The sequence below is a fragment of the Podarcis muralis genome, chromosome 4, assembly GCF_964188315.1.
Source record: "Podarcis muralis chromosome 4, rPodMur119.hap1.1, whole genome shotgun sequence".
Lineage (NCBI taxonomy): Eukaryota > Metazoa > Chordata > Lepidosauria > Squamata > Lacertidae > Podarcis > Podarcis muralis.
In genome coordinates, this window is record NC_135658.1 from 48,136,763 (window position 1) to 48,159,146 (window position 22,384).

The 22,384-nt window shown below is 38.9% G+C and overlaps 1 protein-coding gene across 3 annotated transcripts in view; it reads left to right on the plus strand.

Annotated features, from left to right (window-relative positions):
- Positions 1-22,384, plus strand: part of USP25 (ubiquitin specific peptidase 25) — a 306,082-nt gene that overhangs the window by 33,232 nt on the left and 250,466 nt on the right. Inside the window, exons 9-23 of one of the 3 annotated variants that reach the window (XM_028726941.2) lie at positions 73-146; positions 905-1,053; positions 3,023-3,150; positions 4,613-4,708; positions 5,474-5,635; positions 6,466-6,671; positions 7,487-7,557; positions 9,119-9,347; positions 10,100-10,300; positions 11,000-11,133; positions 13,489-13,602; positions 16,928-17,023; positions 20,234-20,412; positions 21,596-21,674; positions 22,107-22,186. In XM_028726941.2, coding sequence (XP_028582774.2) covers positions 73-146; positions 905-1,053; positions 3,023-3,150; positions 4,613-4,708; positions 5,474-5,635; positions 6,466-6,671; positions 7,487-7,557; positions 9,119-9,347; positions 10,100-10,300; positions 11,000-11,133; positions 13,489-13,602; positions 16,928-17,023; positions 20,234-20,412; positions 21,596-21,674; positions 22,107-22,186 — 1,998 coding nt within the window. The remainder of the gene's footprint in view (positions 1-72; positions 147-904; positions 1,054-3,022; positions 3,151-4,612; positions 4,709-5,473; positions 5,636-6,465; positions 6,672-7,486; positions 7,558-9,118; positions 9,348-10,099; positions 10,301-10,999; positions 11,134-13,488; positions 13,603-16,927; positions 17,024-20,233; positions 20,413-21,595; positions 21,675-22,106; positions 22,187-22,384) is intronic. The other 2 variants (XM_028726942.2, XM_028726943.2) reach the window with 2 other exon arrangements.

Sequence of the window (22,384 nt, forward strand, 5' to 3'; positions counted from 1 at the left end):
CATTTTCTTGAAGCAGATTACTCTTGTAATTCCAGTGTGTGTGTGTTTTTTTTTTAATCATTGTATTTTTAGGGATGGAGAAAAGCCAAAGAACCCGATGGTAGAGCTGTTTTATGGGCGGTTTCTAGCAGTTGGAGTTCTTGAAGGTACTGCTCTTGAGTGGGAACAGTCTTAAGTTATATTCTCTCTACTCAAAATGTTAATGGTGAACGAAAATAGTGCATACAAGTCTCTCTGTGTGTAGAATCAGTGAAGTGAAAATCTAGGGAAAACATTCTAAATACTCCAGATAATGGTGTCTAAGTGCAGCAGAATTTTGTTTGGCAGTATCTAGTTGAAACTGAAAGCTAAAAGGTGGTGCATCTGTTTACAAGGCATCAAGCTTAGTATCAGTGCTGGGTAGTTTTGCCACCATACTCCCATACCTCCAGAGCTACCCTTGCCACTTGAGATCAGTGGGGAAGTCCTCCCATATATGGGGCTTCATGATGTAACAATAGTGGGCTGCTGCAGGTGGGGGACTGGAGTCGGGGAGAAGAGGAAGAGGAAATTGGCCTGCTCATCCCCTAACCACTTGGAGTAAGTAACCTGGAAAAGGTGGGGAGTGATTAGGGTTGAGGGGTGGTGTGCTGTAAGGCTTAAATGTGCTGCTCCTCTCTGCACAGTATCAGAGTGTTTTAGGGGGATGAAAAGGAGAAAGGACACCTACTTGCTTTTCCACTCTCCAGAGCACAACCTCCTGCTGCATAGCTCACAGCAGACATTTCACATAGCATGCAGATAAGTGAGCTAGTTTTATAATCAGCTTTATCTAAGAGCTGCTATGAAATTAAATGCATCTTCATGGTGTATATGATGATAAATGTTCATTGTTGAAATCTTAACTCCTCCCTCTTCTGATAAGGGAAGAAATTTGAAAATACAGAGATGTTTGGCCAGTACCCACTTCAGGTTAATGGCTTCAAAGATCTACATGAGTGCCTAGAAGCTGCCATGATAGAAGGAGAAATTGAATCCTTGCACTCAGAAAATTCTGGGAAGTCCGGCCAGGAGGTGAGTGATATGCTTAGACTTCCAGAGACATTGGTAACCGTTTCCATGAAGCTGACCTAGTTGAAAATATAGATGGCACAAATGCAAGTCATTTTGGCAGATCATTTATTTACGCTGATAAGACTTGCCCACTTTCATCTCAGATATTTTTTGGATAACCACCAGTTCGGAAAATATTTAGACATGGTAGCTCAAGAGAGAAAAAGTTTAGCTGGAAACATTTGAATTATTTCAATAAATGAGTTGATCTAAATTAGTACATTCCAACTGGTTCTACGGTCTATCTTTTGCCGCAGAACTGGAAAGGTGATCTGGATTTAGATCATGCTTGCTCTTGGCAACCCAGTAAACTTTATGCTTGAGTGATTCATTGCATCAAACTATGTCAAATTATGCAATGCATCTCCTATCCAGGAGGTAGGAAATACAACTTATTCTTTACTATGGACTTAGAGTGTCATCTTCAGGTAGTGGTTCTTACACCACAAAAATTCCATATTGCCCTGGTAGAAATACGTTATGAGAGTAAATATTTCTGGTGCATAACAGGATCTTCCACTTGTCAACAGTATGAGAAAATAGGACTGGATCGTTGGCTATCTAGGGGTGTTCATACATTTATGCCTTGCAGATGGTGGATTTATGTCCTGTTAATATATGGGCCTAAGCATTCTAAAATTTTAGAATTTGTGTCAAATTGACAGCAAAGCAGAGTTTGGGTAAAGATTTCACTACTTTGCATGTATTCAGATGAAGAAACTTCTCTTGCACTTGACTTTTAAGTTTTAGAAGATACAATTCTTTGCTACAAAACCAAATTCTGGCATTTTAAAATGGAATGGAGAACATTTCCACTTTTAATGAAGGAAGCTAAAAACATAATAATTGTATCTTCTCACTCAACCTTGTACTTATAAAGCTTTCCTACTTGGAGAAGATGTGAGAATCAGTTTTATAAAATGAGTTTTCCTTGTGAATAGGAGGTTATTTCTCAGGTATGTCTAGAAATTTTTCCAGAACTATTGGGCTTTCTTTGTAGATAACATCATTTTGTGTTTTTCATATTTTTTTTTATTTTTTGTCCTGATCTTCTCTAAGGTTCTAGGATAACATCTTTCCCAAAGAGTTTCTCAATGCAAAGTTCAGCCTAGTGAGTTGGAATAAAGAGAACAGATCTGTTCATTTTCTAGAAAAGCAGACACTACAAAATTATATGCATCTGACACATTTTGATTATTATATGCCAAGGTCAGTAGTTTGGATTAAATACATGAATAAAGCAAAGATAGTGTGCAATGCTTTTCCAAATTTTCATATAGGAAAATAAGCTATTTTTGGATTTTGATCAACTTAATTTTTTGCACTACATCTCAGTTCACAGAATTATCAGTGGTAGTAAATAAACTTTAAAAAGAAAGTAATTATGATGTTGGAATACATTGCTGTACAGTTACCAATTACCAGCAAATACAAGATGCCATCAGATTTTAAATCAAAGGAAAACATTTAATTAAATGTGAATGTAGTGATTGCACTATTACAGTGCTTATAAAGTGAGCCCTAAAAAAATTCTTAGCTTGAAGAAGGCGAGAAAGAAAGAGACTATTTTAGAAGAAAGCCTAATAGCAGCGTGTTTGTCTCAGTGGTTGATGTAGTGGGTATACAAGCCTTAATGTAACTCAACTTGTGTGGTTTCAATTTCTATAGAACTTTATGATCCCCCAGAGCTGCATTGTTTTCAGCATATGCTGAACAGACCTCTTGGCATTATACTGGAACCTGATAATATATACTCCTTTTTTGACCTAAAGTAAATATTTTATTTATTTTTTAGATATACAACTGTAAAAGATGCACCATGGAAAGTTTACTTTGATTTATTCCCTAAAATACCTTTCCCCCCCACTTGAATAATTAGAGGCATATTCCTTAACAATTCACTCTTTTTTGTGTTTTGTTTTTTTCTCAGCACTGGTTTACTGAACTTCCTCCTGTCTTAACCTTTGAGCTTTCAAGATTTGAATTCAACCAGGCTTTGGGAAGACCAGAGAAGATACACAACAAATTAGAATTCCCTCAAGTTCTATACCTAGACAGGTACAGAAGCTTGTGTAATAGTATATTGCAAAAGATAACGGACAATAATTATAATGTGTATATAGTAGCAGCCAATTATCTGACATGTTAACTTTTTAGTTTCTACACAATGAAAAGTTTTTACAGCTCCCCATGTGGAAATGATAGAAGTCAATCCTAGGCATGTTTTGTCAGAACTAAATCCTGTTGTGACCAGTGGAGCTTCCCGCAGATAATTGTCCATAGGGTTACACTGTATATGTGAACCAAAGCCACTGCTTTGAGACTTTTGTAAGTGCAGGAGTTGAATATATTGAATAAATAAGGCTGAATATCAGCTATATAATAAAATGCACTTCCAGAATCAGTGAGGTGAAAACATTTATACTGTTTTCTTTTCCCGAGTGTGAGCTTTAACTTATATTTTGTTCTCAAATATGGCATTTAATATTTTTATAACAGGTTTTTTAATGGCAATAATATATTCATCTGCAAATAGATGAATATTGTAAATATGTTGCCATTAATAAAAAGATGTCCATCCTCCATCTGCTGCAGCTTCTAATTACATTGCTTGCACTGTTAATATCGTTGTTAGACTTGAATTCATAAAACTTTCTGATCCACTTCAGCTCATGCTGTGTGTCTCAGGGGAACAAATAGATTCAAGGTACAGGAAGCTGATGCTCAAGATAGAGGTTGGTGATACCAAATTGTGGCATCTGGCTTGTCTAACAGACTTAGCTACACTCAGGGTGAGCCTCAAGGCAAGACTCAGCATCACACAAGCAGACACAGTGGGACTTCCCCTTCCTTTCTACCCCCTTTAGACCTTGCCTTCCCCAAATCTTCCCCAGAGGGTTGCGACACATTCCAGAAAATATTTGTGAAAGGCATCAGAGAATGGGGAGAAACAGGGAAAGACCCATTCTGTCCACTGGCCTCGAGGCTCACCCAGAATGTGCATGTCAGAAATAGTTGTGATATCTTCTTCAGATAAGGTATAGTAGTTGATGGCAGGCGGATGATGGTTCTGACTCTATTGTCTACTCTGCATCTCTCTACACTTGGTAGAATTAAGCAGTATCGTTAGCTACCTTGAACCTTCAGGATAAAATAGAACGGTAGGTCATAGCACAATTCTCTGCAATAGGTGTTTGGAAATAAGCCACAATGAGTACAATAAGGTTTACTCCCAGGTCAGTGTGAATAGGATTGCGGCTTGTGGTAGCATTCCTAATGCCAGGGGAAGGAGGGAGCTTCCTAAAGTTTATAAAAGTTTATATGTATGTGTACATAACTTTTTTTCATGATCAGTAGCTAGTTATTCAGGCAACAAGGAAACAGTCTTGAATATCTTTCTATGAAAGTTTGTAATATCAAAATATTGTTAATATTGTTAAATTATTACAAGAAAGTGTTCAGATGCTATGTGCTCCTGTTACTGAAATGTAACACTGAGAAATTTGTTCTCTGTTGACAGATATATGCACAAAAACAGAGAAATTACACGAATAAAGCGGGAAGAAATAAAAAGACTCAAAGAATACCTCACAATATTGCAGCAGAGACTAGAACGGTAATATGTTTTTTAAAATTCTGATACTAATAGTCATGATATATTTCAGATGTACAATTTGGAACCTGTTTTGCCCTTATATTATTATTTCCCCAGAATTTCTTTCATTTTGCCTTTATTTTATTCTACTTTTTTCTAGAGTCATAAGAAATAGGTAAAGTGGTCTTTTATTGAAAGTGGTTTTTCCCCATCGTAATGAAACCACAGGAAACTGTGTTATACCAAGTCAGATCACTGTCCAATCTGTCTCAACATTCTATAGGATGCATAGGTATTTGTGTGCACTGACTTCCAAGTGGTCCAGGCCTATTGCAACCATGGTAGACAGAAGAGTTTGCTGGCATAAAAATCAGCCAGAATTACTCTCAAAACACTATATACACTTGGTGGCCGGCCAGCACACAGTCACCCAAATTAGACTCATGCAAGGCAGAGAGCCTAAAAGTTCTTTTCGCACCGGGGTTTTCCCTCACAGAAAGAGCTTTGAACCTCTCCATCCTGTGTGCAGCGCAAGGCTCACTTGGCCCACCAGCTCCAGAAAGGTAGTAATAGTCACAAAGGGGCGATTCTGGGGTCATTCTAGCTTTATGCAATTTCAGCTTTACGCACAGTGCGCAGAACCTAACCCTGTGCAAGCTGCAAGTCATCCACAGCAGATGAAATAACTTAAACTCTTTCCTACAGTTACACTGTCAATGTAGAATATGAAGCATGTGTTTTGGAGACATTTGAGCATGTAATGAGGGTATTAATATGTTTTGGCAGATATTTAAGCTACGGTTCCGGTCCTAAGAGATTTCCCCTGGTAGATGTCCTACAGTATGCTCTGGAGTTTGCATCAAGTAAGCCAGTTTGTACGTCTCCTATTGAGGATCTTAATACTAGTGCTCTCCCTAGTGGTACTTTGTCGACACAGGCAATACCAAGGTAAAAAATGCATCACACGTGTTCAGTCTTTCTGATTATGATTTGCTTAGTTGCAGTTAATTAATCAATTGACCAAATAACTATTTTTTAAAAATACTTGAAATTATTTATTTATGCTTTTGCATTTAAATTTTACCTCTCTGTCATGAAACCCATGTAGTTCCCATGCAGTCACCTGTCCAGGCACTGACCAGACCCAAACCTGCTTAGTTTCTCCAGGTGATGCTGACTGCATGTACCTTTAGACCTTGTACGCACCCATTTGTGAAAATACTCTGTGGTTTGCACAGCTTTGTATCACAAAGCCATGTGATATACCTATAATCTCACTTTAAGCAACTTAATTGTGTACAAATGAGGTGGTTTTACAATGATTTTGTTATTTGCCTTATATCTTTTCTTAAATGCTATTTAAGAAAAATGTATTTATTAACATATATTCCAGAAAATAGTTCATTAGTGAAAAATAAAAGACATTGGCACAATCGATGAGACATGAGGTTTGAGATCAAAAGCTCCGAAGACTAGGAGGGGTCCCAAGTCCCGCATACTACTTACTCTAGAGGAGTTGATGTGAGAGGTGGCAGTCTGCTTTATAGGCATAATTGGGGGTACGGGAGAACAAAATGTATAAGTTCTTGTGTTCATACCCCCAGATTTTCTGTCAGATTTCAGACATTGTGTTCTGCGAAGGATGTCTTTTAAAGATGGCTTGGAACTGCATTAATTTCAGAATCCAGAGGCCTTTTTGTCAGTGTGTAGTATCTTTTGAGATAATATATTGATTCAGTTGCTTAGATTGAATGTTCCATCTTTTGCAACAAATATAGCACAACAGAACAACAGGGGCCTTCTACAGATACACAAAGCACATCGCCTGCACAGCGGTCGGTAATACACAAGCCATTCACACAATCTCGGATTCCACCAGACCTGCCAATGCACCCAGCACCAAGACACATAACTGAAGAGGAGCTTTCAGTCCTTGAGGGATGTTTACATCGTTGGAGGACGGAAGTAGAAAATGACACTAGAGGTACTGGCTTGGGAAGTTTGGCCAAGGCCAAGAGATTACCATGGTCTTCACTCTTTTCTGGAGCTTAGACGATGCCTTATCCAAAGCACTTGTTTTAGAGAAGCTCAGGTTGGCAGGCTGGAGCCATTGCTCTCACCGGTCTAGCTTAGAGCATGACAGGGGCTTGAGCTTAAGCCCCATAGTCTAGTTGATGCTCAGTATTATATTGAATGTGACATTCTACTCTTCCCGTCTCTGAAAAGAGATGGAGTTGGCAAATGTCATTTAGGTTGCTTGCCAAGGCAGGCAAAATTTGCTGGCAGTGGCTGTAACATCCAGCAATTTTTTTCCCCCTTCTGACTTGGTACTTGGCAAAGTATAGGTAGTTTTGATTACATGGAGGCAGTTTTTATGTTTAAGCTATGCAGTCTGTCCTGCACAGTTGGGGAAGGCAAGCAGTCAGTAAATGGTTGCCAGGTAAACCACTGTCCATCTAAGTCTTATGGGTGACCTGTAAAGCTTTTAACCAGTAGATCTCATTTTTATATATGGGATGTTTGACATTGTTGGGAGATTTGGGCAAAGCTCTCAAGAGGGAGAGAATATATTTCATGTTCAGTACCTGAATGAATTAAAATTTCTTTTAAAATGCAGGAGGAAGTGATGATTCAAAATAATTTGGCATGTAAATGCTTCTCTGGGCCTCCTATGGAAGAAAGGATGGAATATTAATTTTATTAGTAGTAGTAGTAGTCAGTAGTGGAATAATTGGGTTTATCTGTAGAAATGTGAATTTTAATATTGGAGGGAATGACTTCATTTTCCTTTCATCTTAGATTTGCAAGAAAGCATAGCTAGAATACAGCGGACAATTGAATTAATGTACACTGACAAATCAATGGTGCAGGTAAGTATCATTTCCATATGAAAGAGAATCTACTACCATAATATAGCAGTATTACTGACCAATTGTGTATTTTATGAGAGTTTACTTCTGGTTCTCAGCCACCATTGCACTATATAACATCTTGGAGGTCCCGGGCCTCAAGGAGATTAGACTGGCCTCGACCAGAGCCAGGACCTTTCCGGCCCTGGCCCCAGTCTGGTAGAAAGCTCTGTCACAAGAGACCAGGGCCCTGCAGGACTTCACATCTTTCCTCGGGGACTGCAAGTCAGAGCTGTTCCACCAGGCCTTTGGTCGGGGCTCAGTCTGACCCCTCTCCTTTTACAAGACCCTGCATATAAGTGGCCTCTCTAACTCTTCTCACCGGCTCATACAAATAGCTGAGCCTGGTGAGTACTTAAGGTTCCCAACCCCTACAGTTATAGTTAGAATTTGCGGGTAGCCATCTGATCTTAATCTGATTTTAAGCTGTATTTCAATCGATTGCTGAATTTTATGTCTTAATGTATTATATATATTTTCATGTTAGCCGCCCTGAGCCTGGTTCTGGCTGGGGAGGGTGGGATATAAATTATTATTATTATTATTCCTCAAAGTTTTTTTCTAAGGTTTTTCCAACTTCTGCAATCCCAGATATGAAAATGCCTAGACAAGTTGTATCCATTCATGCATTTTCATCATTAGACAGGGCCTACTCTCTTATGATTGGTTAACATGAAAAGTTGTATATATAAGCTTGAGACTTGAAACTTTTCTCTGTTGAGCATTCAGCCTGCATGCTGGAGCCATGTGTAAACTGGTCTAGCCAGTGAAAATGCATTGAACAGGAACTGTATTTCACACAGCCCTTTTGCTTTGTAGTCTAAATTGCTTCTTCACCCTTGTTTTAGGTAGATCACAACAGTTGTCTTGAAGTGGAAGATCAGCAATCTGTTTCAGTTCCTTTGAATCACAGTCATGACCATTCTTTTTCTTTACTTTCCCCTTGAAATTGGCTATTTTAGATACAGAAAGCATAACAGGAACTTGAGACCTACGAAGCTTGCAATTTGTGGAGGTGGGGAGCAAGTTAATGCATTCACACATTTTAGTTGACCCATGTTAAACTTCTTTTCAGTTGAGCGTAACTGCAGCTCAAACTTGAACAACTTGCTTTCCTGTAACATACATACTTTATCATTCGTGTACATACGGTATCATTTGTGTACAGAATTTTAAAGTGATGGTTTGGGGCTGCAGTCCTATGCATATTTAAGAGAACTACTTGAGTAGCTGTGAATGTGGAAACGTTTCTGCTAAATTGTGACAAAGTTCAGAATGACACTGGAAGAAACTAGCCACTCGCATTTCCTTTAATGCAGAGCAGGTAGAAGTGAGCAGGTAAAGCTGGATGCCAAGTACTTTATGGAATTGATGAGAAGAAACCATTTCTACACGAGCTTTGTTTTTCTGTTTGATAAGCCTCTGATTAAATCCTTATTCCTGTCTGTTTTTCATTCTTTGTCCTTTTTGCTAATTATTGTGACCTAACTTCCCTATTTCATGTTGATTTTATTTTACTTAGGTTCCGTATCGGTTACATGCAGTATTAGTTCATGAAGGACAGGCTAATGCAGGACACTACTGGGCATATATCTATGACAGTTACCAAAGGAGGTGGATGAAGTACAATGATATTTCTGTTACAAAGTCTACTTGGGAAGAGCTTGAACGTGACTCATTCGGCGGATACCGGAACGCAAGTGCTTACTGCTTAATGTATATCAATGATAAAGAACCATTTTTGATACAAGGTAATATTACGGTGATATGAAATGCAGAATTTGAGTTTTGTTGAATATGTTTAATGTCTCAGTGCCTTTAGTTGTTCCTTACACCCAAGGAGGTGTGACACCCACAAGGCACTCTTCTTTGCAGATTTTACACATACATGTAATTAGTTGGCTGGGTTGGAATTTCATTCTTGAGTTTTAACAGGCCTACTATGAAGTAAATACCAAAGGAAGTGGCAAGGGATTTTTAGTGGTGGATGAGGAGGGGTGTTGGAAACTTCCCACATCCATCTGCAATTCTCTTCCCCTTGCCACCACTTTTATCCACCTGACTGGCAAATAAACCTAAGAACCATCAGCTGGAATAAAAGTAGCTGGAGAAAATCAGGTTGCAGAGGAGAAGGTGAAGGGGGGCACAGGGAACAGGGGACTGCAATAGGAAGCTTAAGTACCCCATTTCCTTCCAGATGGGTTTTCCTCTTGCTGATTTACATGCCAGTCAATACAGGGTTGGCTCTCTCATCTAACTACTAGTATGATAATAAATGATAGCACAGTTGCATTGCTGTAAAAGGTACAATGATGCAACTTTTTAGTGCCCTTCCCCAAGTTTTTAAACAAGGAGCTGAAACTTATTTTACTAAAGATCCTGAGCTAACTCCTTTGTGAAACTGATTGAAATACTTGGTTTTAAATGTTTTGTAAAAGAATTTGTGCATGCTTTCATGGTTTTATTTGAGGTGAGGCATGAAACACATCATATTCTGTTACAGAGGAATTCAACAAGGAAACAGGGCTTATGGTTGTCGGAATGGAAACGTTACCTCCTGATCTAAGAGATTATGTCAAAGAAGACAATAAGCGTTTTGAAAAAGAGCTGGAAGATTGGGATGCACAGATTGCTGTGAAAGCACAACAGGACAAAACATTAACATCCCCAACACCCGGGGTGCCTATGCCTTCCACTACCCCAGGTCAGTAAAGAAAGCAGCTTCTGTAAGGCTTTCTCTTCTGTTAGGGGGTTAAATTATTGATTATTCAAGACCTGCAAAGGAACTACAGCTCATAAGCAACCAGCAACACCCCAAACTTGTAGATGGAAGGAAAGCAGACACACCAGTTGGACCACGAGCAAACAGACAAATGTAGATAAAGGCATTTAATTATTTAGCAAGAAAAATTAACAAACACCCTTCTCACACACCTTAAAGAGCTTTAAAACCTCTCATGAGGTTTTAAGCTACTTTAAATGTACACTTCCCTTTCTCCTCCCTGCAAATAGAATCAGAGAGTGAGAGCATACATATACCTGTTAAACAAAGAATGTCCAGTGCAAGAGTCCTAAACAGTTCTAGAAGTGTCCCCAGTTATCAAGATGTACTGCAGCTGTTTATTGCCTCTTCTCAGTAGCTGCCTAAGCTTCTGTTGTGAGAGGTAAACATCATGCTGGTAACATTAATGTAGGATAACATTCCTTTTCGTTTTTGTCAAGTTTGCAATACAGTTAATCATACAGTTAGTATTGACCCATTGAAAGCAGTAAATTTAACCTAATCAGAAAAGAGTGGACTTAAGTAACATTGTACCTAATTGTAACATTGTAACGTTGTGATATATTGTGCATGTATTTATAACACAAAATATTTACCTCCCCCCCCTTCCCACCACTCAAGGAGAAGAACCTGAATATTTGGAGCAACCCTCAAGGACTGATGTCTCAAAGCAATTGAAAGAAGATTCTGTACGAGCAATCACAAAAGCATTCAATGAACAAGAGGATAAGAATCCTGAAGCTATTATGCATTTGGTAAGAAAGGCAAAATATCTTCCTCCTTTATATGCAAAAGATTTATCAGATTTATACCTGACTTTGGTAAACTGCTTAGCGGTTTTATTTACAGTCAAGTTGTAGAGAAACTTTGTTAAATAAGACTGTACTCCTGTACCCATTTGTCTAACAATTAGGATTTATGCTAAAGGTCTTTGTGTTCACTTTTCTGTCTGAAAAATTTCAGTGTTTTGATGCATTGTGCATATTACACAATGGGGTCCATCCCTTATATGTTCTGTGTTGAAAGAGTGTTCCATTTCAGGAGAGGAGTGCTTTATCTGCAGAAGCCTATGCAAACTACTTTTCCAGAAGGAAACGTGGTGATATCAGGGGAAACTGCTACACATTAATAAGTTTTAAGTGTCATCCAAAAATTTCTTCCACTTTCTGGAAAAAACAAGAAACTGCCTTATGTCTCTAAGTCTCACCCTGATTTTATTTGACTTGTGGTATAATTCATTACTTTTTAACAGAACACTTTCTTGCTTAGCAGTAAACCAATTATTTAACTGTTACACTTTTCATGCTCTCATACTTTAAGTGTATTTACAATTTACTGAGGCCATAGCAATTTACATTTTCTTATGATCAAGAACATTGGTAGGCAAACTAAGGCCCGGGGACTGGATCCGGCCCAATCGACTTCTAAATCCAGCCTGCTGACGGTCCGGGAATCGGTGTGTTTTTACATGAGTAGAATGTGTCCTTTTATTTAAAATGCATCTCTGGGTTATTTGTGGGGCATAGGAATTCGTTCATCCCCCCCCCCCAAAAAATATATTCCGGCCCCCCACAAGGTCTGAGGAACAGTGGACTGGCCCCCTGCTTAAAAAGTTTGCTGACCCCTGATTAAGAAGCTTCTGAGACAGTGAAAAATACTGTTGTTTTGACTGACAAATTTCTGACATTTTCTCAGTCAAGCATCCACCTCTGAACATCCATTTTAAATGATATCTTCAGTCCAAAAGGAATGTCATTTTGATGTTTCAGAACTTAAGAGGCGGCCGTTTTAACTTACAGTACAGCAATCTAAGGTCAATCTTGACAGCTCCTGCAGCCTCGCTGCTTGCTATATTATACACCAAGGCAACTTGTTTTTAATAAGCATATGCTTGTCCTGCTACAGACCGTGAGTGACTTAAAACGTAAATGTTTTTATGCAGACATGAATTTTGTGTTTGGAGAAAATGTGTTTAGCTGTTTGTGAAGTGCAGCCTGCATTCATTTTGCTGCAAATAGGCAGCCAGAAATAAACACGCTTGTGGCACTTCACAAGTAACAGTTGTGTATATTTTTTTATGCCCTCGCCCCTCATTTGAAGGCTACCTTTGTAATAAGAAAAACTGTGTATAATCAAACTGTTTAAACTTCCTACATGGATTGGGTATTAATCCCTGGGCTATAATTCAGTTTAGATTTTAGATTTTGTTCCATGAACTCAGTGGGAATTTAACTGTCCAAAGTTTATGGGAAATAGAATAAGATGCAATATGTCCATATGGGGAACTCGGACCCAAATCTTCATGCATCTTTTGTTGCCAGCTTACAGCTTGAATTGGGTCTTTATCACCATTCTGTCTGAATTGGGTGTGGCTGTGCAGGTGCTAAACCAGCGCTTGGAGACAGTAGTGGGCTGGATGAGAGCCATTAAACTGTGATTGAATCCCTACAAAATGAAGGCACTGTTAGGGGGGCAGTTCCCATGTCTGGGAAGTGGGGAGATATCGTGAATCCAGTATAGCACCCCATTCATGGAACTCCTTACTTCTGGAGATGTGATAAGTGTCAACAGTTGATCAGTTTCAGTGCCCTCTTAAAACACACCTGTTTCCCAGATCCTTTAAGACACCCTGAGGCCCTTTCACCCAATAATTTCTATTCTTTTACGCTTACATGGTCTTTGACTTGTTTTATCCTCGGCTATATTTTGTATTCTGCTGACAGTTGTGTATTATGTGGGTTTTAATTACAATTGTTAAATTGCTTTTACTGTATGTTTTGCTGTGTAAAACACTCTAGGGGTTTTATGAAAAGCAGTATATAAAGGGGGAAAAAATATTTATAAATTACCTCACCTGATCGTTTCCAGGCTAAGAAGAGAGAAAACATTGAAATCTAAAGTTACTGAATAATAAGGCTGTCCATGTAAATGAATATAAAGTATATGTAACCTACTGTGTTGGCCTTAACTTTTAGCTTTAAACTGTTTACTTGCAATTATAAGAGCAGAGATTATAAAAAATATTTATATATTTAAAAAGGAAAATAAGATTTTGCTAGTATTCTCAGAACAATCTAAAGAATGTCATGTTTTCATTTCCCCCCTCACAGAATTCTGATAGTGCCCCAGATCCAACAGCTTCTAAACAGAAAGTTGTAGAGGTGGCGATTCCTGATGTAGGGACTTATGTGATTGAGTCAGAGGAGGGAGGTTATGACGATGAGGTACCACCTTCACCGTAATCACATGTTTCTGCACCTTTCATGTGCTGCAGACAGCTGCCTGATGAGTGGTCTTTGGCATGCTTGCACATGGTTGCACTTACCTAAACACTTACCCAAGTCTCAGCTGATTTTACTGCAATTTGTCAAATCATCAAGAACTGATAGATGCGGCTTCTCTCTTGTTTTTGCACGGTGTGAAATAGATAAATTTGACAAAGATCATTTTTTCTGAGCATTTTCAAGCATCATGTTTAGATTCTAGTAAATGAAGACTAAGCAAGTAATTTTGGTGGCAGACCTATGGCCCTCCAGATGTCACAAGACTACATCTCTCATCCCCGATCATGGACCATGCTGGCTGGGGATGATGGGAGTTGGAGTCCAGCCACATCCAGTGGGCCACAGGTCAGCCACCACCTTTTTGATTTTTATAAAAGGGATGCCCTGATTGGAAGTGCCCTATGAGTTTGAGCTGCTCTTACTATGAATAATCTATTGGGAATTTACTTAGCGCTGTGCACATGTTAAAAACAATACAGTTGCTGCTTGCGGGCCTACAATCTAAAAGACATGGCACAAAGGAAAAGGAGATGGGGAGGAAAGCAAGTGCATTCAGGTCCCAGTTCTTAAATGTTATGCAGTATTTTTAATGAGCAGCTGAAATCGAAAGAGTTCAGGGAGAGAAACTAAAGTGGGAGCTGGTTTCGGCAGAGCTGATGGAGTAGCCCTGCAGTTCCCATTGAAAGGCCTAGAAAGCAGTCCTCACTGTTTTATATGCCACAATTTAAATGATGGGGATATTTAGTGACAGCTTCAGCTAACATGACCCCAGTGCATCCACAGAAGCACCAGGCAAGAACAGGCCCTGGCAGGAGGCAGCCACATTCTGGGCCACCGCCACCTGGTGTTTTTTTTGTTTTTGTTTTTTTTTGTTGTTTTTTTTTGCCTTTTGGATCCACAGGGCTACTAGTCAACAGGGTGGCAAGTAGTCCCTTTAGATCCAAAGATTATAGCGGAAGTTCTCTGATGTGCCCACATAGGTATGTGTTTTCAGAGTGCAGTCTTCCCTTTAATGTAACTGGGCCCAGGTAGAGTGTGTGGATTCAAATGTGGATCCCTACACACATGGACTATGTGAACTGCATTACTTGCAGAAGAATATCTAAATGCATGTTCCATTAAAAACTATGTAGTGTAGTCTTAAATCCACATTTGGATCCACATCCCTGTCTAAAAAATTGGCAAGCCTACACTTGCCTATGTTTGAGTGATTCTTAAATAAAGTCTCAATGGGAGCAATGTATATATATATATTACACATACATCTCACAGGGAGAAACAATGGGGTAGATGGGTGCCTTTATGTCTTACTAGTGGAACTCGTGGACTTCCTGGAAATAACTAGCTTCCTTGTGCTAGAGACTAGATTCTGAACTAGGTAGCTCTGATCCAGGGGATTTTTGCTGTGTTTTTATGATAGACTTTCGCCCAGTTAAAAAAAACTTAGTTGATGAGTCACATGGATTTTAATTCATCAATCATAAATTAGAACATGAATAAACAAATGGAAAAAGCACCCATTATTTTTAAGATAGCATGTGTTACAGCAGGTTGCAACATCATTTAATGTTCAAATATTGCAACCTGAGAACATGGAGCTGAAAGTTGATATTATTGTGAATATATATTTAGGCAAAATTGTATGTGATTTCTACTGTATAATTCCCAATAATAAAAATTAATATGTGAAATATCTATAGTCCTTGACATAGAAATAACAGTGGGGAAGAGAGCAGTATTAAACATATATAGCATCCTGTGCTTTTAGTCTACTGCTTTAGCATAGGGCCTGAAGTCTCTTTAGAAAAGACCTCCAAGTGCCACTCCCCTCCAGGAATACAGCACATTGGCCCCACTAAGGCAGCTATGCAGATCATACAGGCCCCTTCCAAATCCACATGCCTGACTGAAATGATTGCAATACTGGTTTGACTTGAAAAAAATAATTTGTGACATACAGTGATCTTTGCATGAAATACGTGTGCTCATGCCTTGGAAGCACGAATAGGTGGGTCACTTGATAAATCTGTAACAAAGGACAGTGTTTTCTTTCCATTCATCTGTGAAAACGTGGATTTGCAAAAATAACATCTTCTCCCCCCTTCCCTTCTTGACTGCAAGCCTCTGCTGTTGCAGTCCCTTTCAAGAACGGAAAGAAACCCTGCTGTTGGCATTATGTATTCCCAGTTTGAAAATGTGAACGATTTTAGAGGGATTTCCCATTTTGCTTCTATCTGATTCTTCTAATAGCCATGTTCTGACTTCGCCTTTAGTTCTATAATGGAAGGCATGCATATTAAAAAATCTATCTGCACAAATAAGAATTAATTTTATATTAATTTTACAGCAAAAGAAACCCTCCCTCAGCAACTACAATGCAACACAGGCTACAGCCATGTCCTATAATGCATCAAAAATTAGAGAGACTCTAGATTATCATATACAATAAAAGAAAAATAGCACAATATCATAAATCAAACCATCCAAAAGATTTTATGTGCTGTAGGAAGTCTGCTGTTCATATGCGTGATAAAACAGTGCAATTCCGCCATAAATTTGTCTGTGGCATTTTTCTTTTCTTTTTTACCCCTTGCCATTTTAGCTTATCTGTAAGTTTTTCATTTAAAGCAATCTGCCACACGTTTTTGTATCATGCTGTCAGAATTGCCACTTCCAAAATCTTGCAATTCCCAACCTGGCCACTACCAGTAAATACCCAATTGATGGTTTTCACCTTGAAATAAGTTCAAATTCAGGGCTGGCTCACTTGTCTTTTTTAGGCATTGGATGCTAATTTCACAGATCTCTGCAAAAATGGAATGCCAAAATACAGAGACTTTGTTGCATTCCCACCATAGGAAAGCTCCCTTAACTTTGTGTCCCTTCCAGTACCATATATAAGAATTATGTCATGTTTAACTGAAAATAGACTGCTTTGTACCTTACTGGAGAAGCTATAATCTCTTACATTAACTCAATCTGCTAAAGCTCATCTTCAAGAGACTAAGTCTGCATGTACATGAAGCTTTGAACTCTTTTTTCCTCTTAAATGCCTTAAGGATTTGTTATTAATCTAGCGTCACTAGTTATATATTTACTACCTTGGAAATGGACAAGAATGTTGTGAATGCCACAAATACAACGCTGAAATGCTTGCCATTGCAATGGGTGCATGCAGTTGCATGAGTATGTAAAGGCACATACTGAGTTGCGTTGTTGACACTTTTCTTCATTCAAAATATAAATGTTAAATCTCCTATAACAGGTCATGCTGACCCCGAACATGCAAGGTATTATCATGGCTATAGGTAAAGCCACGAATGTTTATGACAGGTGTGGGCCAGAAGCAGGGTTCTTTAAGGTACACCTAACAATTTCAACTTTCCTTTTCTCTTACTGTCTTTGTACTTGAATTCTAATTAAAAGTTGTGCTTTTCCTGGAGTTTTCATTTATTTTTACATTTAACTGTGTTCTCTCGAAAGAAAAAGCTAAGAATTAACACAACACCATCCAATATTTTTGAAGGAATTCTTAATAATAAATTTAATCAATAAAGCTCATAAAAGTGTAACATACCAGCGCTACAGTTGGCAACGCCTACTTAAGGAATACCTTCAGTAGACTTTGCTCCAGTTTTGTGCACATATTAAGATTTATTACTTAAGTGCTGTTTATTTCAGTTGGTATTTTAAAAGTAAAAGTAGGCTTGGTGGTTGCCATACAAGTCTAGTAACCTCTTTGCAAGGAATAATGCATAGTTAGCACATCAATGCTACCATAACCATGTGAAACAATTACGGCAACTAAGTTATACTGTTCCTAACAGGGCATGGCCATATGTCATGCTCCCCACCTAGCTGCTTCCTCCTCCCTTTTGAAGAAGACATACTGATATAAATATTGTTCCCTGACCCTCATATTTTCTTTCTAGACAACATCATGCTTTACTGACAAATGGGTCAAGGATCTAAACTTTATTGCTTGGAGGCAGGTCATGATTTTCTTGTCATGTATTGGTAGATTGCCACCTTTCCTGATATCAGGGGAAAGTAATGATCTGTATTTTGTTACTTAAGACATGCAATAATTAAAGGGGAAGGACAACTAACTAATAGAAGTTGGCCATATAATTGCAAAATCAGTATTTTTGTCCTATGACTTTATAACCTGTCAGAATTTAAATTGCATTTGTTTTTTTAAGGAACCAAGATCCCAGGAATGATCTTAAGTACATTCCAAGATAAGTTAACTTAAGGAAGTTGTTCATAAATGGAAAGCTTCCTGACTGATACCTGTGAACTCAAAAAGCTTCTTTGGAAGGTTTGAGTAGGACTCTGGAACAGTGTGAAATCAGAAATGGAGAGCTGCTAGAAGAGAGGAGAAACTTTTCTTCCACAACCTTGCAAAATTTAACACCCTAGAATCCAATCCATTCACTTTGTTTTAGAAATGCTCTACCGTAGAAGCTAGGGACGCGGGTGGCACTGTGGTCTAAACCACAGAGCCTAGGGCTTGCCGATCAAAAGGTCGGCGGTTTGAATCCCCACAACAGGGTGAGCTCCCGTTGCTCAGTCCCTGCTGCTGCCAACCTAGCAGTTTGAAAGCTCATCAAAGTGCACGTAGATAAAGAGGTACCGCTCCAGCAGGAAGGTAAACGGCATTTCCGTGTGCTGCTCTGGTTCGCCAGAAGCAGCTTAGTCATGCTGGCCACATGGAAGCTCTCTGCAGCAGACGCCAGCTCCCTTGGCCAGTAAAGTGAGATGAGCGCTGCAACCCCAGAGTCCTCTGCGACTGGACTTAACTGTCGGGTCCCTTTACCTTCACCTTTACCATAGAAGCTACAAAGTAGAGCAGACTTCCCAAACCTTGTGCTCTCCATATGTTTTGGGCTACAAGTCTGATCAGCTGTGGTAGTTGTAGTACAAAACTATCTGGTGGCACTGCATTGGAGAAGGCTAAGAAGTCAGTGAACAGCCTCAATTTAAATTGCTTTCTCTTTTGTATGTATCCTATATTTTTACTAAGTTCAGGCTCACATTTGACCTAAAGTATATTAAAGGAGATGCACTAAACATTGCAAACTTGCTGTTGGAATACAGCTGTAAGATGAAAATATAGCTTAGAGGAGGATAGTATTTTTCCATATTGCCTTTTCCTTGCTGTGTTTTCAATAAGATGTTGAAGATTCCAAGTCTCTGATTATCTGCAGGCCTAATAGATGTGTGTATATATTTTGCGTTTATACTTTCAAAAATCATGTTATATATAGGTATCTCAAAGCTACCTATAATGTTCCATTCACTTTTGAAATTTTTTAAAGGCGAGAACTAATACTTGTTTTGACAGTGTGCTTTTATTACAAGAAATAAATTGCATGTGGGATTTCAGAAGTTACTTTATTTCAATAAGGACTTTCGCTTGCTGTCGTATCTGTTTGGTTCTCCCATGTGGTAGCTTGTGAAAGAGGTATTTTTAGATGGAGCAGTGTGATAAGTAAACAGTGCCAGTCAGATAAACTGCATACTCTGTTATTGCAGTAGTTCTATGCATCACATGTCTAAGAAAAAATAGAAATTGTGATATGCCCTGTTTATAAGCAGTAGTCTTCTTCAAAAGAATTATTTTGAAGGATTTAATATATTTTAAAATATTGCAAATGTATGACATTATTATGGGACGCAGGTGGCGCTGTGGGTTAAACCACAGAGCCTAGGACTTGCCAATCAGAAGGTCGGTGGTTCGAATCCCTGGGACGGGATGAGCTCCTGTTGTTTGGTCCCAGCTCCTGGCAACCTAGCATTTCGAAAGCACGAAGTGCAAGTAGAGAAATAGGTACTGCTCCGGCAGGAAGGTAAACGCCGTTTCCGTGCGCCACTCTGGTTCGCCAGAAGCGGCTTAGTCATGCTGGCCACATGACCTGGAAGCTGTCTGTGGACAAAAGCTGACTCCCTCAGCCAGTAAAGCGAGATGAGCGCCGCAGCCCCAGAGTCGGTCACGACTGGAACTAATGGTCAGGGGTCCCTTTACCCTTTACCTTTATGACATTATTATCAAACTGCTCTTGAATACTTTCTGCCCAGAGTTAATGCTGTCATTGGCCATTATCACATGTATAACTAATGTATAACTAGAGAGTAGGTTTTGTTGTTGTTGGTTAATACAAGGAGGGTGGGGAAATAGCATGTATCCTAAGCCGGTCCTATTAATTTTGAATGGGTCTACTCCAAGTAGCATTAAGTTTGATAGAGCCCTTTCGTTTGATGCCTTGCCGCTTAAAATATTTTCTGTTTTCCTTTAGAAGCTGAAGGTTTGCTTTATACTTACTACTGCAGCACTTTTGCCATATTGCTGAAATGATGTTTTAAGGTTTTATTTCTGTCTTCATCCAGGATAGTTTAAAGTGTCATTGGAAAAGAGAATCATGGCTTTGGAATTAAATATTCCTGTTTCTTATTAGTGATGCCGATACTTAAATTGTATGGAGCTTTTAACGTAGTTTAAATTTTTCATTTAAAAAAAAACCTGTCATGTTAAAAATGGCTGTCCTTTTTATTTTTATTTAATGTTTAGGCAATAAAATTGGAATATGCACGATTACTCAAACTTGCCCAACAAGAAACATCGCCTGAGTGTGATTACCGTTTGCATCATGCAATTGTATACTTCATCCAAAACCAGGCTCCAAACAAAATAATTGAGAGAACGTTGCTGGAACAGTTTTCAGATCACAATTTGAGTTTTGATGAAAGGTAATGTATGCATGTGTGTCTGGTCCAACATTCTTCAAGCAAAGCTTCTGTAGAATGTTGGTCTGTTTGTTTTTAAAAGGAAATAAGGTATAAATTATTTAGCTTTCCTTCTGCAAATGCAGTTAAGCAGAATGAGTGTTTTTCAAAAAGAAACCTCCCGGTTCTATGAGAAAACACTAGATATGTAGCGAAAGTGTTACAGCTCCACCTTGTGACACTTAAAGAGAGTTGCTGGCATACACTTGAGCGAAACACGTCTGCACCGTAATCAACACAAGAAACCAGAGAAAAGTACATGCTGTATATGTGATAATTTAAATGCATTCTAAGGCTGACTTTGTCTAGTACAGCAAGTAACGCTGCAACATGAAGGCTCCTAAAATGAGAGATTAATAACAAACTGAAGAATTTTAAAAATGCCCAAAAAAAATGAAGCCAAAGATGAGTCCCCCTGTGACCCTGCCATTTTTGTAGCAGTACTTTCAGGCAATGCATTAGACTACAGTGGTACCTCGGGTTACATACACTTCAGGTTACATTCACTTCAGGTTACAGACTCCGCTAACCCAGAAATAGTACCTCAGGTTAAGAACTTTGCTTCAGGATGAGAACAGAAATCGTGCTTTGGCGGCGCAGCGGCAGCAGGAAGCCCCATTAGCTAAAGTGGTGCTTCAGGTTAAGAACAGTTTCAGGTTAAGAACAGACCTCTGGAACGAATTAAGTACTTAACCCGAGGTACCACTGTAGTTCATAAAGCCAAGCCATCTAAAATAAATCAGCCAGTCCTAATTGAAGTCACAGAAATAATATCTAGTCATTCAGTAGGTCTCAAACCTGAGAAAACATGCAAGATCCAGGTTAAGATACTATCTTCCAAGGAAGCCTGCTCTGAAGAAGGAAGAGAATGCTATGACTTTTTAATTTTTTACCGAACCTCCCATCTTTCTGCCCAATCTGCACGAACACAGGAACAGTCCCAATTCACTTTGCAACTGATACAAGGGGATGTTTTGCAACACATACTCACATGCACCCCAACCCTGAGAGGGCAGGCCCTCCTGAAGTAGGTGTCTGGAGGGCGGCAGTTTCCTCTCTTTGTCTAGAACAAAAGGTCACATTCCTGCTCTGAAATGGCTGCAAAGAAGGATTTAGAAAGTGAGTAACAACCTTTTCCTTTTTAAAGGTGCCGTAACATAATGAAAGTGGCCCGAGCCAAAATTGAAATGATAAAGCCAGATGAAGTAAAAATGGAAGATTATGAGGTTAGTATTGTCAGAAACCTTTCCTCTTACTCATCCTAAGGTAAAATGAATTTGAGTGTGTGTGTGTGTTAATGTAAGTCCTGAAAAACAGCAGGTGATAAGTATTGAGCTCAAAAGCTGAGAATTTTCAGGGAAGTGTGGCCTTCACGTTTGGATTTTAAATGGACTTGCAAGCAGTTTTCATGTAATAGACAGTGACTGCGCAGAAATGGTGGGGGGTGGGGAATCAGAAAATTAGTCAGCGGACAGAGTGCATTGTTCTTAATGACATGTCGAATCTCCACATGCAGAGTTAAGATTTTCTCATTGGCATGGCCATCTAAAGGAGGCAAAAAAGTATTTTGAACTCATAGTTTGACAGGACTGAAATTGGATGTTTAGTATTTCATCATAAAAAAACTTACGTACACATTTATTTATTTTTACATGCAGTGGTGGCACCAAGAGTACAGAAACTTCAGAGATACAACTGTGTACCTCATGGTGGGATTGGAATGTTTCCAGAACAAGAAGTAAGGGAATCTACTTCTTAAAATCTACAAAGTACTGCAGTGCATTTGCAATCGAATGGTTATATGCGATAAATGATACAAATGTGTAAGGATGACTGGGCATGGAAATTCTTTTGTTGGTTGTGCAATCTGTACAATCTGCCCCCCTCCCCAAAATATTGTTACTGACATTAAAGTATCTACCTGTAACCCTTAAGG